Source organism: Salvelinus fontinalis, chromosome 29 (assembly GCF_029448725.1).
Source record: "Salvelinus fontinalis isolate EN_2023a chromosome 29, ASM2944872v1, whole genome shotgun sequence".
Taxonomy (NCBI): Eukaryota; Metazoa; Chordata; class Actinopteri; order Salmoniformes; family Salmonidae; genus Salvelinus; species Salvelinus fontinalis.
In genome coordinates this window covers 42,103,754-42,115,981 of record NC_074693.1, presented here as the reverse complement: position 1 = coordinate 42,115,981, position 12,228 = coordinate 42,103,754, and the positions used below count along the sequence as shown (strand labels likewise).

General features: G+C 44.1%; 1 protein-coding gene across 1 annotated transcript in view; it reads right to left on the bottom strand.

Moving 5' to 3' along the window:
• The window catches only part of LOC129827993 (GPI ethanolamine phosphate transferase 2-like), a 132,650-nt gene that overhangs the window by 18,802 nt on the left and 101,620 nt on the right, over positions 1-12,228 (bottom strand). The window contains exons 11-12 of the mRNA XM_055889377.1: positions 4,388-4,522; positions 4,000-4,174 (exon numbers count right to left, since the gene is read on the bottom strand). Coding sequence (XP_055745352.1) covers positions 4,000-4,174; positions 4,388-4,522 — 310 coding nt within the window. The remainder of the gene's footprint in view (positions 1-3,999; positions 4,175-4,387; positions 4,523-12,228) is intronic.

Genomic DNA, 12,228 nt, shown 5'->3' with positions numbered 1-12,228 from the left:
GAATATTTCAAAACATGCATCTTGTTTGCAACAAGGCACTAAAGTAATAGTGCAACAAATGTGGCAAAGAAATGAACTTTATATCCTGAATACAAAGTGTTATGTTTGGATCAAATCCAACACAACACATTAATGAGTACCACTCTGCATATTTTCAAGTATAGTGGTGGCTGCATCATGTTATGGGTATGCATGTAACCGTTAAGAACTGGGGAATTTGTCTGGATAAAAAAGAAACGGAATAGAGCTAAGCACAGGCAAAATCCTAGAGGTAAACCTGATTCAGGTTTGGCATCGTAACCAACTTCAGTGGGTTAGTGTATACCCACTGAAGTTGGTTACGATGCCAAACAGCAGTCAGGTCAAGACTCTGGTGAGGACTACGAGCATGCAGATGAGCTTCCCTGAAACGGTTTCTGACAATTTGTGCAGAAATTCTTCGGTTGTGCAAACTCAGTTTCATCAGCGGTCCGGGTGGCTGGTCTCAGACGATCGCGTAGGTGAAGAAGCCGGATGTGGAGGTCTTTGTTTGGCATGGTTACACGTGGTCTGCGGTTGTGAGGCCGCTTAGATGCACTGCCAAATTCTCTGAAATGACGGAGGCGGCTTTTGGTAGAGAAATTAACATTAAATCTCAGTCAACAGCTCTGGTGGACATTTCTGCAGTCAGCATGCCAATCACACACTCCTTTAAAACATGAGACATCTGTGGTATTGTGTTGTGTGACAAAACTGCACATTTTAGAGTGGCCTTTTATTGTCTTCAGCAAAAGGTGCACATGTATAAGGATCATGCTGTTAAATCAGCTTGTCAGGTGGATGGATTATCTTGGCAAAGGAGAAATGCTCCCTAACAGGGATATAAACAAATTTGTGAACAACATTTTAGAGAGATAAGCTTTTTGTGCGTATGGAACATTTCTTGGATATTTTATTTCAGTAGAAAGCCAAAATGAAGGTTGGCGCTCAGGCTAGAATGAAAGGCGGCCGATGCGTGGGTGAGAAAATATATGTAGAGTTCAAAAAGTACTCGCACTCAAAAGCATGAAAAAGAATACCCTTTCATTTCAGCTCATAAAACATGGGACCAACACTTTACATGTTTGTTCAGTGTATTTACTTGTTCAGTAATTAAAGTGGGAAATTCAAACATTATAGATTATAAAATGAATTTCCGTTGCAAAAGCATACTAATCAGTAACCAATATCATTTTTCTGAATAAACATACACGTCGCTCTCATGAGCGCTGTTGGGTCTCTGGCAGTCATCAGCTGGGTTTTCTGGGAGAGGAGGATGAGGGAACTGTCACTATTCTCAAAAAGAGGAAGGAGGAGGAGGAGCAAGGCCACTGTCACTACCGGGCCCGGGCAGTAAGGTATCTGTTGAGACTGGGAGTCTAGCTAGCTTCCACATGCGATGGCGTTTCGTCTGTTGAGGAAGAGGTGGTAGCTTTGCTGATGTGATCTTCGGTAATTTTGCACGATCTCGATCAGATAAAGCTTTTTTGCTGCGTTTTTGTGCAACGCTTGGTCTTGCCTTTTGTTGAACAACTCACTCTCCCTCCGAGTCTGACCTGATTCACATAACGTTTTAAAACTTCATAACCAGTTGGGATGCTGAGGTAGGCTGCCACTGGCGCCCGCTGAGAAATAGGCTAATTAGATACATGACAAGTATATTGTCTGTTTGACTCACCTACTACCCATGTAGTAGGTCATTTGACATAGGTGCGAGATGACGGGCGCATGGGTCTGATGGGATTTACGCCACGCCAGTGGCCTATTCGCACTGTTCCAACTGTATGTCTGCCTGCCCTCTCTACTCTCGCCCTCACTGCCTCGCCTGCTCATTCTATTCGCTATAAAAGATTTGAGTGTCTGTTCAGTCTTTGGTCTATTGCGTGTAGAATAGCCTACTCATCGATAGCCCCTACTTTAGTGAACTTGAGACATTGCGAGATAGAGCTTTTATTACCGATGCACGGTTCTGAATGTCTGCCTGGTATGCCTGGCTGTGCACCTACACGCTCTCTCCCTCACTAGATCGCTCTTTCTTTGCTGTGAAAGATGCAAGAGGTTGTGTACTTGGAAGTAGCCAACGGCACCCTACTCATTCTCCTCCGTTGCAAAAATACTGAATCTTGGGAGTTGACCGGAAAGGAGTCAAAGAATCTATTATTTTGGAGTCGACTCTCCACCACTACATATCGACATGGCTACAGTAGGCTAGCCAAATCAAATCTAAATCTAAATCAAATGTTATTTGTCACATACACATGGTTAGCAGATGTTAATGCGAGTGTAGCGAAATGCTTGTGCTTCTAGTTCCGACAATGCAGTGATAACCAACAAGTAATCTAACCTAACAATTCCACAACTACTACCTTATACACACAAGTGTAAAGGGATAAAGAATATGTACATAAAGATATATGAATGAGTGATGGTACAGAACGGCATAGGCAAGATGCAGTAGATGGTATAGTGTACAGTCTATACATATGAGATGAGTAATGTAGGGTATGTAAACATAAAGTGGCATAGTTTAAAGTGGCTAGTGATACATGTATTACATAAAGATGGCAAGATGCAGTAGATGATATAGAGTACAGTATATACATATACATATGAGATGAGTAATGTAGAGTATGTAAACATTATATTAAGTGGCATTGTTTAAAGTGGCTAGTGATATATTTTTACATAATTTCCATCAATTCCCATTATTAAAGTGGCTGGAGTTGAGTCAGTATGTTGGCAGCGGCCACTAAATGTTAGTGGTGGCTGTTTAACAGTCTGATGGCCTTGAGATAGAAGCTGTTTTTCAGTCTCTCGGTCCCTGCTTTGATGCACCTGTACTGACCTCGCCTTCTGGGTGATAGCGGGGTGAACAGGCAGTGGCTCGGGTGGTTGTTGTCCTTGATGATCTTTATGGCCTTCCTGTGACATCGGGTGGTAGCCAAGAGGAATGCTAGGTGTTTTTTTTCAGCTTTCTATCAACAGTAGCCAGCATATTCCTAGTGTCTTCCCTATTGAAGGTTTACTTTTGTCAATCACTTTCCCTAAAATAAATAAGCTCAGCGAGTAGATGGGTGCTTCATTTTCCGTTGGACAGCTCGCGTTTGCTGTGTGAAGACATCAACTCGTGTACTGCTCAAGTGCTCGAGAAGGTGTGACTCGCAGGAGCGTGGTTATGCATGAATAAATGGCCAATCATATTGCTCAAATACAAATAGCATGGCATTTACCTGTGTAGTCTTCAATGGTTTTCAATGGTAGACTGTGACAGAGCAGGTAAATGTTGTACTGGAATGCAAAAATGTGCTGAAAAGTTACTGGCCCGACAGAGGAGATCCACTAGCCCTACCGACAAATTTTCCATTGGCCTCGGGCCAGCGGGCCATAGTTAATGTCGTACCCTACACGCGAAAGAACATAAATTAATGTGCAAGAAAACAATAGGCTAAATGGATTTCGACTAATTATTACCACATTATATGGGACGTGCAAATTCACTAACATTACATTAGGATGTACAAATTCACACTCTCTCCCTCTGTGTAAAGAAATGTGCCTGCAACCAGAGCGCACACAACCCACAGACCCAGGTACCGAGAGGCGGGACAGAAAGCAGACTGTCAAACCAGCAGTGTTTCCCTGTCATCGCTCACTTTGTGATTGACAGGCGCCTTTTTCTATCAATAGAAGATGCATATCGTTCATTCTAGCGGGACCGGGCTCGGCAGACTATTTTCTGACTAGCGAATTGAAAAGTAGCCTAGTTCATTTAAGTGGAAAAAGTACCAGGCTGAAAATGAGTCTGTAATAGGTTGTACAGCCGACAGCCGGCGCTAGTGAAAAACACTGTATGAGCCTTTATGGCTCGCACAAGCCAAGGCGACAAACTTTTTCTTAAAAAGTCATAGCCAGGTGTAGGCATAGCCAGGTTACAAGAAACATACTCCACAATGAATACTCTATAATCTAACCGCCCGTTACCTGGAAGTAGAAGAAGGCCTGTCCGAACCAGTAGTGCATGATGGTGGTCTGGGCAGCATCGTAGTGGAGCTTCTTCCAGATGAACTGGGCCATCAAGGACTGGACCAGTAGGCAGCAGCATAGCACCGGCAGGTTGTGTGCCCGGAACAACAGGGCCACCAACAGAACCACACCACTGTAAGAAGACGTATGTATTGTCCAATAACTATGCAATATGAATAAATAAGAACAATTATTTATTCTAAACTGACTCGCATGGTTCAATAAAGTCTGAATAAAACAATGTACACGAATATCAGACGAAAATCTGAACAGGATTCAAAATTGCCATCTACCGATTGCTAGCCCGCCTCTATTCCGTAGGCTACTTGCCGTGTAGGCTACCTACCTGTAGATTTCCCACAATCCCCTGCTCTTCAGCCGGGCGTCGGCTGTGATGACCTGGGACCTCAGCAGGTCCTTGGAGCCCGTGAAGAGGATGCCCAGGATGAAGACGTACACGAAGCGCGCCTTCATCGTCCCCCTGAGGAGAAAAGAGATCAGATGAAGTGGTTAGCCTGTCGAGAACATTGCTCAAGGAACGCGAGTGTCCAAGGGCTGGCTACTCCATCTGCATGCCCAAGAGCCTGTTACTAGCCCCAGGTCCAGTTTTCAGATTTAGTTTTGTCTTACTTTCTCTTGAGTCTTTTTTGTCGATGGAACATGTTTTGTCCGTACATGTTTTTTTTATAGCTGTTCTCCAGTTTCTACTGCTAACACAACACTTTAAAAATACAGAAGCATCTGCAGTAGCAGTTTTGGTGAAGAATGGCAGCAGTGTTTCACCTGTATTCATAAAAAAAATTGTTGCCACTGCTGCAAAAAATATGTAATTAAAAAAATATATACAGTGCCTTGAGAAAGTATTCATATCCCTTATTCATTCCCCCCACTTATTCCACAGTTTGTTGTGTTACAGCCTGCATTCAAAATGGATTAAATAAATAAAAAATGTCAACCATTTACACACAATACCCCATAATGACAAAATGAAAACATGTTTTTAGAAATGTGAAAATGAATGACAGAAATATCTCATTTACATAAATATTCACACCCCTTTGCTATGGCACTCTTTCAGCTCAGGTGCATCCAATTACCTTTGTCACTACAACTTGATTGGAGTCCACCTGTGGCCAATTCAATTGTTTGGACAGGATTTAGAAAGAAACACACCTGTCTATATAACTACTTGACAACTAACTACACACAGTTGTCAGAGCAGAAACTATACCATGAAGTCCAATGAACTGTCCGTAGATCTCAGAGATAGAATTGTGATGGGGCATATATCATAAATAAAACATTTCTAGAGAGTTGAAAGCTCCCAAGAGCACACTGGTCTCCATCATTGGGAAATTAAAAAAAATATGGAACTACCCAAACTCTGCCTCGAGCTGGCGTCCGACCAAACTGAACAACCAGGCAAGAAGGACCTTGGTCATGGAGGTGACCAAGAACCCAATGACCACTCTGATAGAACTACAGAGTTCCTTGGCTGAAATGGGAGGACCTACCAGAAGGACAACATGCTCTGCAGCACTTAATGGGAGAGTGGCCATACGGAAGCCATTCCTGAGAAAAAGGCACATGACAGCATGCCTGGAGTTAGCAAAAAGTCACGCAAAAAATAGAGCATAAAGCAAAAGATTCTGTGGTCTGATGAGACAAAAATGTAACTCTTTGGCCTGAATGCAAAGTGCTATGCCTGGAGAAAACCAGGCACAGCTCATCACCGTCTAACACCATCCCTTCCGTGAAGCATGCTGGTGGCAGCATCATGCTATAGGGATGCTTTTCAGCAGCAGGGACTGGGAGACTGGCAAGGATAGAGGGAACAATGAATGGAGCCAAATACTAGCAAATCTTTGACGAGAACCTGCTTTAGTGCATAGAACTTAGACTGGGGGTGAAGATTTACGTTCCAACATGACAATGACCCCAAGCATACAGCCAAAGCCAAGCTGGGATGTCTTCACAACAAGAATGTGAAAGTCTTTGAGTGGCCCAGCTGAAGCAAAGACTTGAATCCCATTGAAAATCTCTGGAAAGACTTGAAGATTGCTGCCTCTCCCCATCTAACTTAACAGAGTTTGAAAAAATCTGCAAGGAAGAATGGGAGAAAATCCCCAAATCCAGATGTGCAAAGCTGATACAGACATATCCAAGAAGATTCTCTCTAAGATCTACGGTCAGTTCCTTGGACATGGTATAATTTCTGCTCTGACATGCACTGTGAACTGTGAGCCCATATATTGACAGGTGTGTCACTTTCTAAATCATGTCCATCAATGGAATTGACCACAGGTGGACCCCAATCAAGTTGTAGTGAGATCTCAAGGATGACAAAAGGAAATTAGATGCACCTGAGCTCAATATGTTAATGAGATATTTCTGTATTTTATTTTCAATATATTCGCAAACATTTCTAAAAACATGTTTTCACTTTGTCATTATGGGGTATTGTGTCTAGATGGGTGTGAGAAAAAAACATATTTAATCAATTTTGAATTCAGGCTGTAACACAACAAAATGTGGAATAAGTCAAGGGGTCTGAATACTTTATATTGTATATTTCTGCTGAGACGTGCTTTAAAATGGATGGTTGTTGCCTCAATGACTGGAAGTCTATGAAAACAGCTAGCATGTCATTGCGCTAACGCTAGTAAAATGTGTTTATTTATGAGTGTTTTACTCTCCCATGGGCCCAGAGGAAAATAACAATGATCAATCCATTTGACAGTATAAAGGGTAGGTGGATAGAGCTAGCTTAGTGTACTCTGATTAAACCTGGGAAAGCTGAATAAAAAAAATGTTGGACTAAGGCCCAATACAAAGTGAGCTTGCCCATGTCAGATAATAAAAATACAGACTTTTCCCCAAGCTTTGACACATTGTCAAAACCTCAACCTTTCTCGTTTGCAGCAATTATTGACGGCGATGACTGATTCATTGTTCATGCGAGTGCCGATCGAATGCCACATTTGATTCTTCAAGAACTGAAATGTTTTAGGCCCATCTTGCTTGGCATAGACTATTTTAATATTCATCTATCGTGTATCTATTTAGTTCAAAAAAGTCCAGGGGCCTCATTTATAAAACTGTGCGGAGGATTCGCGTCAAAAGGTGGCGTACGGACGAAACACAGAAAGTGCTTAGACACAAAAATATTCTGATTTATAACACGCCGGTTTCCCTTAATAAATCGCAATCAACTTGAAATTTGCCACACGTGAGCGAGCGTCTTATCCCATCCTTTTAACGCCCATAGTTGCTTATAAATAGTCAGTGAAACGCTCCTAATTAATGTTCATCCTTACTGACTGCATGACGACAATGACGGAAAATCCCAACAGTAAGGCAAAATGTAAAAAATTCACCCATTGTTCTTGTCGGGGAGGTTGAAGCGAGAAAAAAAATACTGTTTGGTGGACACAGTGTGGGCATTACAAATGCCAAAAAGTTAGAGTGGCAGCATGTGGCGGACGCTGTGAATGCTGCTGGCTCAGAAGGTCGGAACCTTTCAGGAATAAAAACGAAATGGTCCGATATAAGTGTAGGCCAAAAGGCGAATAGCCTTACACAGACAAAGTGTTTGTGCCACGGGTGGGGGAAAGTGGACACCGGAGCTCAACCTCCCTTGATGAGCGACTTGGCGGTATTAATGAATCCCTCCTGAGTGGAGGGTTCACGGAAATGCAAGACGCACTGGATGATCCAGGTATGTAATTAGTATTCCCTTGTTTGAAAAGAGTAAACCAAATGCATTCAAGTTGTTTAAACATTTATTTACACAAACAATTGTGACATTTTCTATTGTTTTTAGTCGCTGCGTGTTCCAGCAGGGTCGGTGGTGCTGCAGCAGAGCAGGAGCTGAGTGTTCTAGCGGGGTCGGTGGTGCTGCAGGTGAGCAGGAGCTGAGTGTTCTAGCGGGGTTGGTGGTGCTGCAGCTGAGCAGGAGCTGAGTGTTCCAGCGGATTCGGTGGTGCTGCAGCTGAGCAGGAGCTGAGTGTTCCAGCGGAGTCGGTGGTGCTACAGCTGAGCAGGAGCTGACTGTTCCAGCAGAGTCGGTGGTGCTGCAGCTGAGCAGGAGCTGAGTGTTCCAGCGGGGTTGGTGGTGCTGCAGCTGAGCAGGAGCTGAGTGTTCCAGCAGGGTTGGTGGTGCTGCAGCTGAGCAGGAGCTGAGTGTTCCAGCGGAGTCGGTGGTGCTGCAGCTGAGCAGGAGCTGAGTGTTCCAGCGGGGTTGGTGGTGCTGCAGCTGAGCAGGAGCTGAGTGTTCCAGCGGAGTCGGTGGTGCTGCAGTTGAGTAGGAGCTGAGTGTTCCTGCTGCAGTTGAGTAGGAGCTGAGTGTTCCAGCGGAGTCGGTGGTGCTGCAGCTGAGCAGGAGCTGAGTGTTCTAGCAGGGTCGGTGGTGCTGCAGCTGAGCAGGAGCTGAGTGTTCTAGCAGGGTCGGTGGTGCTGCAGCTGAGCAGGAGCTGAGTGTTCTAGCAGGGTCGGTGGTGCTGCAGCTGAGCAGGAGCTGAGTGTTCCAGCAGGGTCGGTGGTGCTGCAGCTGAGCAGGAGCTGAGTGTTCTAGCAGGGTCGGTGGTGCTGCAGCTGAGCAGGAGCTGAGTGTTCCAGCGGGGTCAGTGGTGCTGCAGCTGAGCAGGAGCTGAGTGTTCCAGCGGGGTTGGTGGTGCTGCAGCTGAGCAGGAGCTGCGTGTTCCAGCGGGGTTGGTGGTGCTGCAGCTGAGCAGGAGCTGAGTGCGCCCAGCCCTGGCGTCTCCACAGCACCTTGTGCGTCACAACCCACCAATGGCCGTGTCTTCACAGACACAGTGCTGCAAATGCAAAGAGACACTCTCGACGCTATTAACGAGGTTGCCAAGGAGTTAAAGCAAATAAAAAATGTTTTGTGTGACATACGCTGTACATTGAAAGAATTACTCAATAAATAGTGTTATTTTTTTCCATACATTGTGTTTTTACAAGCGACACATCACAATCACACGCTGGCGCACGGCAGCTGCGTTTGGTTGAAACGCCTGGGGATAGGGGTCGGGGCCAACACAACCAACAGTGTCAGGGGGTAAAGCCACATTCCTTAGCTGTGCCACATTATGTAGCACAGCACACGCCCTCACAACGTCGCAGACCTTTTCGGGGTTGTACAAAAGGTTTCCGCCTGAGGAATCGAGGCAGCGCCATCTGCCCTTCAGAAGCCCGATGGTGAGCTCCACAACAGCGCGTACCTGGCAATGGCGCACGTTGTAGTTCCTCTCCTCTGCGCTCTGTGGATTGGTGAGAGAGGTGATATCCACTGTCGCCTGCAAAGTTAGTGAATTGGTTAGGCACTGCAGTAGAGTAAAAATTGCAATTGATTTAGAATTTCTACATTACTCATCCGTACCTAGAAACCAGCCATCACGCACAGCTCCGGTCTCAAGGCTGCACGCCAACACTGCTGTTGCTCCATGTGAATGAGTCATGGGTTGACCCAGGCCACCGAACCACTGCATTAGTCAGTACCATGTCCGCATCACATATGATTTGGACATTAATGGAATGATAATGAAAGCAAATTGATCATCACTCGGTGCCCTTATAGCAACATGAGTGCAGTCTATAGCACCGATTACATTTGGGAAACCAGGACATTGCTGCAAATTGCACTTTTTTATTTGCCTGTTCACCCACCGTGTAAGGAAACTTTATGTAGAGGTGCGTCAATCCAATTATACCTCCTAACACGTCTGGCATAACGCGGCTAAAGGTTGGCTGAGAGATCCCTGACCTGTCAGCCAATCCCTTTGAAAAGTGTCAGAAATCCGAGGGTTGTTAGGACTTGAAGTGGGACAGGCACGGCTTGGTTTTTGCGGGTGCTTCTCTGTAAAGCTGGTCCCACTACAGCACATAGATCCAAGAGAACAGCTCTTGGTAATCGGAACCGGCTCTTAAGCCACTCATCATCATTGGCCAGTAAATCTTGCTGGTCTCTGAGAATTTGCTCTCTCCGAATTCTTCCATTCGCTAAATCTTCCAAAAGTGCCAAAGCAGCCATTGTGCGTCATTACGCATTGTAATTGCATGCCTTTTAATACCCATTTGATTGTCAAAGCTACCCAATTGCGTAACACCATCAGGTGTGGTAATTACCCTGATTGTAACTGACAATGACAGGGCCATTATCACATTGACAGTTCTGCGCAAAGAACATGTGATAACAATATATGAAACTGTGCACTCGGATCTGCCCGACTGAGGCATTGAAAACGGCATCAGTTTAAAAGTAATTTGTCCTAATGTTCACCTTATTATTTATGAGAATACATTTCATAACATGCATGTATTGTTTAAGAATTACAGATCCAATTAAATACGATCCCAATTTAAACTGTACAACATATTTGAGGGGTTCTTTTGCAAAAACAGATATCTCTGTTTGTATTTATCCTAAATCAGGTTTTTTGTGTGTACTCCAGGGAACTCTTCATATATAATACGTCAGAGGTAATATTTCGATTTATTTTACACAATGGTATCAATTTCAAAGCGTTTCTAGTTTCATCCTTCCGCCATCGGAGTCGCAGTTCTAATTTCTCCAGTTTATGTGCGTACGTATGGGTCAAAGTGTCCGTGGAGGACCACACATTCTCTACAAGTTTTTTAAAATTGTATAAATCCCAAAGTTTGCTTAGAAAGTGGCGCATGCCTCCTTCTGTGCCTACGCAACATTTATAAATAAGGCCCTGGACTTTTTCCAGACAGTAGTGTACAATTCCATATTTTTTGATGTCTTAAAAATTGCTATTTGTCTATAACTTTTTCAGATTTTAAGACCTGAGCGAGCACCATGTACACAAGATACAATACCGCTGGATTCTAGACAAGGTGGGGAGTTGAAGGGCAAGCCAATCTAGCAATTGATATGATGAAGGCAAGTACAGACATTTCTCCTTTCAGCTGAGGTGTGCCCTCTAATTCTAACACTGACCAAACTAGACTGTTCCGATTACACACTTCTGCAATTCTGACAAATACCAACAACCTCGTAAAAAAGATAAGTCCAAAAAGATAAATACAAGCCAGTTTCCCAGCCTCTTGATTCAAATTCATGTGTGCTATTAGTAATAGCAGAAGTCGCAAGGACATCTGCTTTGACTAAAATCCATACGGATGAATGAATCATAATTTCTGTGCCTGAATTTATGGCACGCAGAACATTTTCTGCGTCATCGCTCATCGGGAAAAGGTACGACAACAGTAGATGCCACGTAGCCTCCTGGCAGGTAACCATGGAGACAGGGTTGTGTGAACAAGAGTCAGGAGTTTTTAATGTGAGGACCCTTAGGAGTGACAGGGTGCAGATAGAGTCAGTCTGCCAAACAGCAAACCCCCTGCACTCCTTAGTTCAGTGTGTGTGTGTGTCTGTGTGTGCGTGCGTGTGATAGAGAGATATACATATGAAAATGTGCACCTAAACAATAAGCATGGATTAGGACATTTTTACTGCTAGCTGCTGTAGAGGCAGAGTAATTATCAATAAAACTACTCTTACCTAGTGGGCAAAACATGCTTGAAATGACTTCATAATGAAACTACAACTGGTTTTATGATGTCATTTAAACCTGTTTAGCCTGCTGGGAAAGACGTCACCAGGCAAACCTCACTTCCTCACAAGGTGTCTATAAAAGTATAAACACTCAAGTGCCGCCTTATTGTCAAACACGCACTAGACTGACAGCGTGTCCCCAAAAGGGGCCAAACATCCTTGAATTTTAAGGAGCCTCTAGTGATAGCAGTGGAATAAGGGTCTGGTTTACTAGGAGAGCGAGTCAAGCAGGTGTTGCCAATGTATTATTCATTCACTGGGTTTGTATTGCAACCCTGGAGTTGTGCCCTAGCTACATCTCTCACTTTTATATTATTCAAATGTTTTATCTAAACACAAATCAGATGTGGAGAGAATCCCTGCCCTTCTTGGTTTTTATGCTAAGCATAGCTGAAATCCTTGTTTTGTTGTATTTATTCTAAGCATGGCTAGGGGGGGCTGGGCTGACTTGTTAGCTGGGTTGACTATGTGAGGATGTAGAGGAGTCTGTTTTTGTGTGTGAAGGTAAATGTGGTGGTGTCTTGGCTTTTCTACAGGTGCCTGTGTGCGGGCTTAAGTTGGATGCTATTGCTCTGAGCAACACAATCAGCAAATTAAAT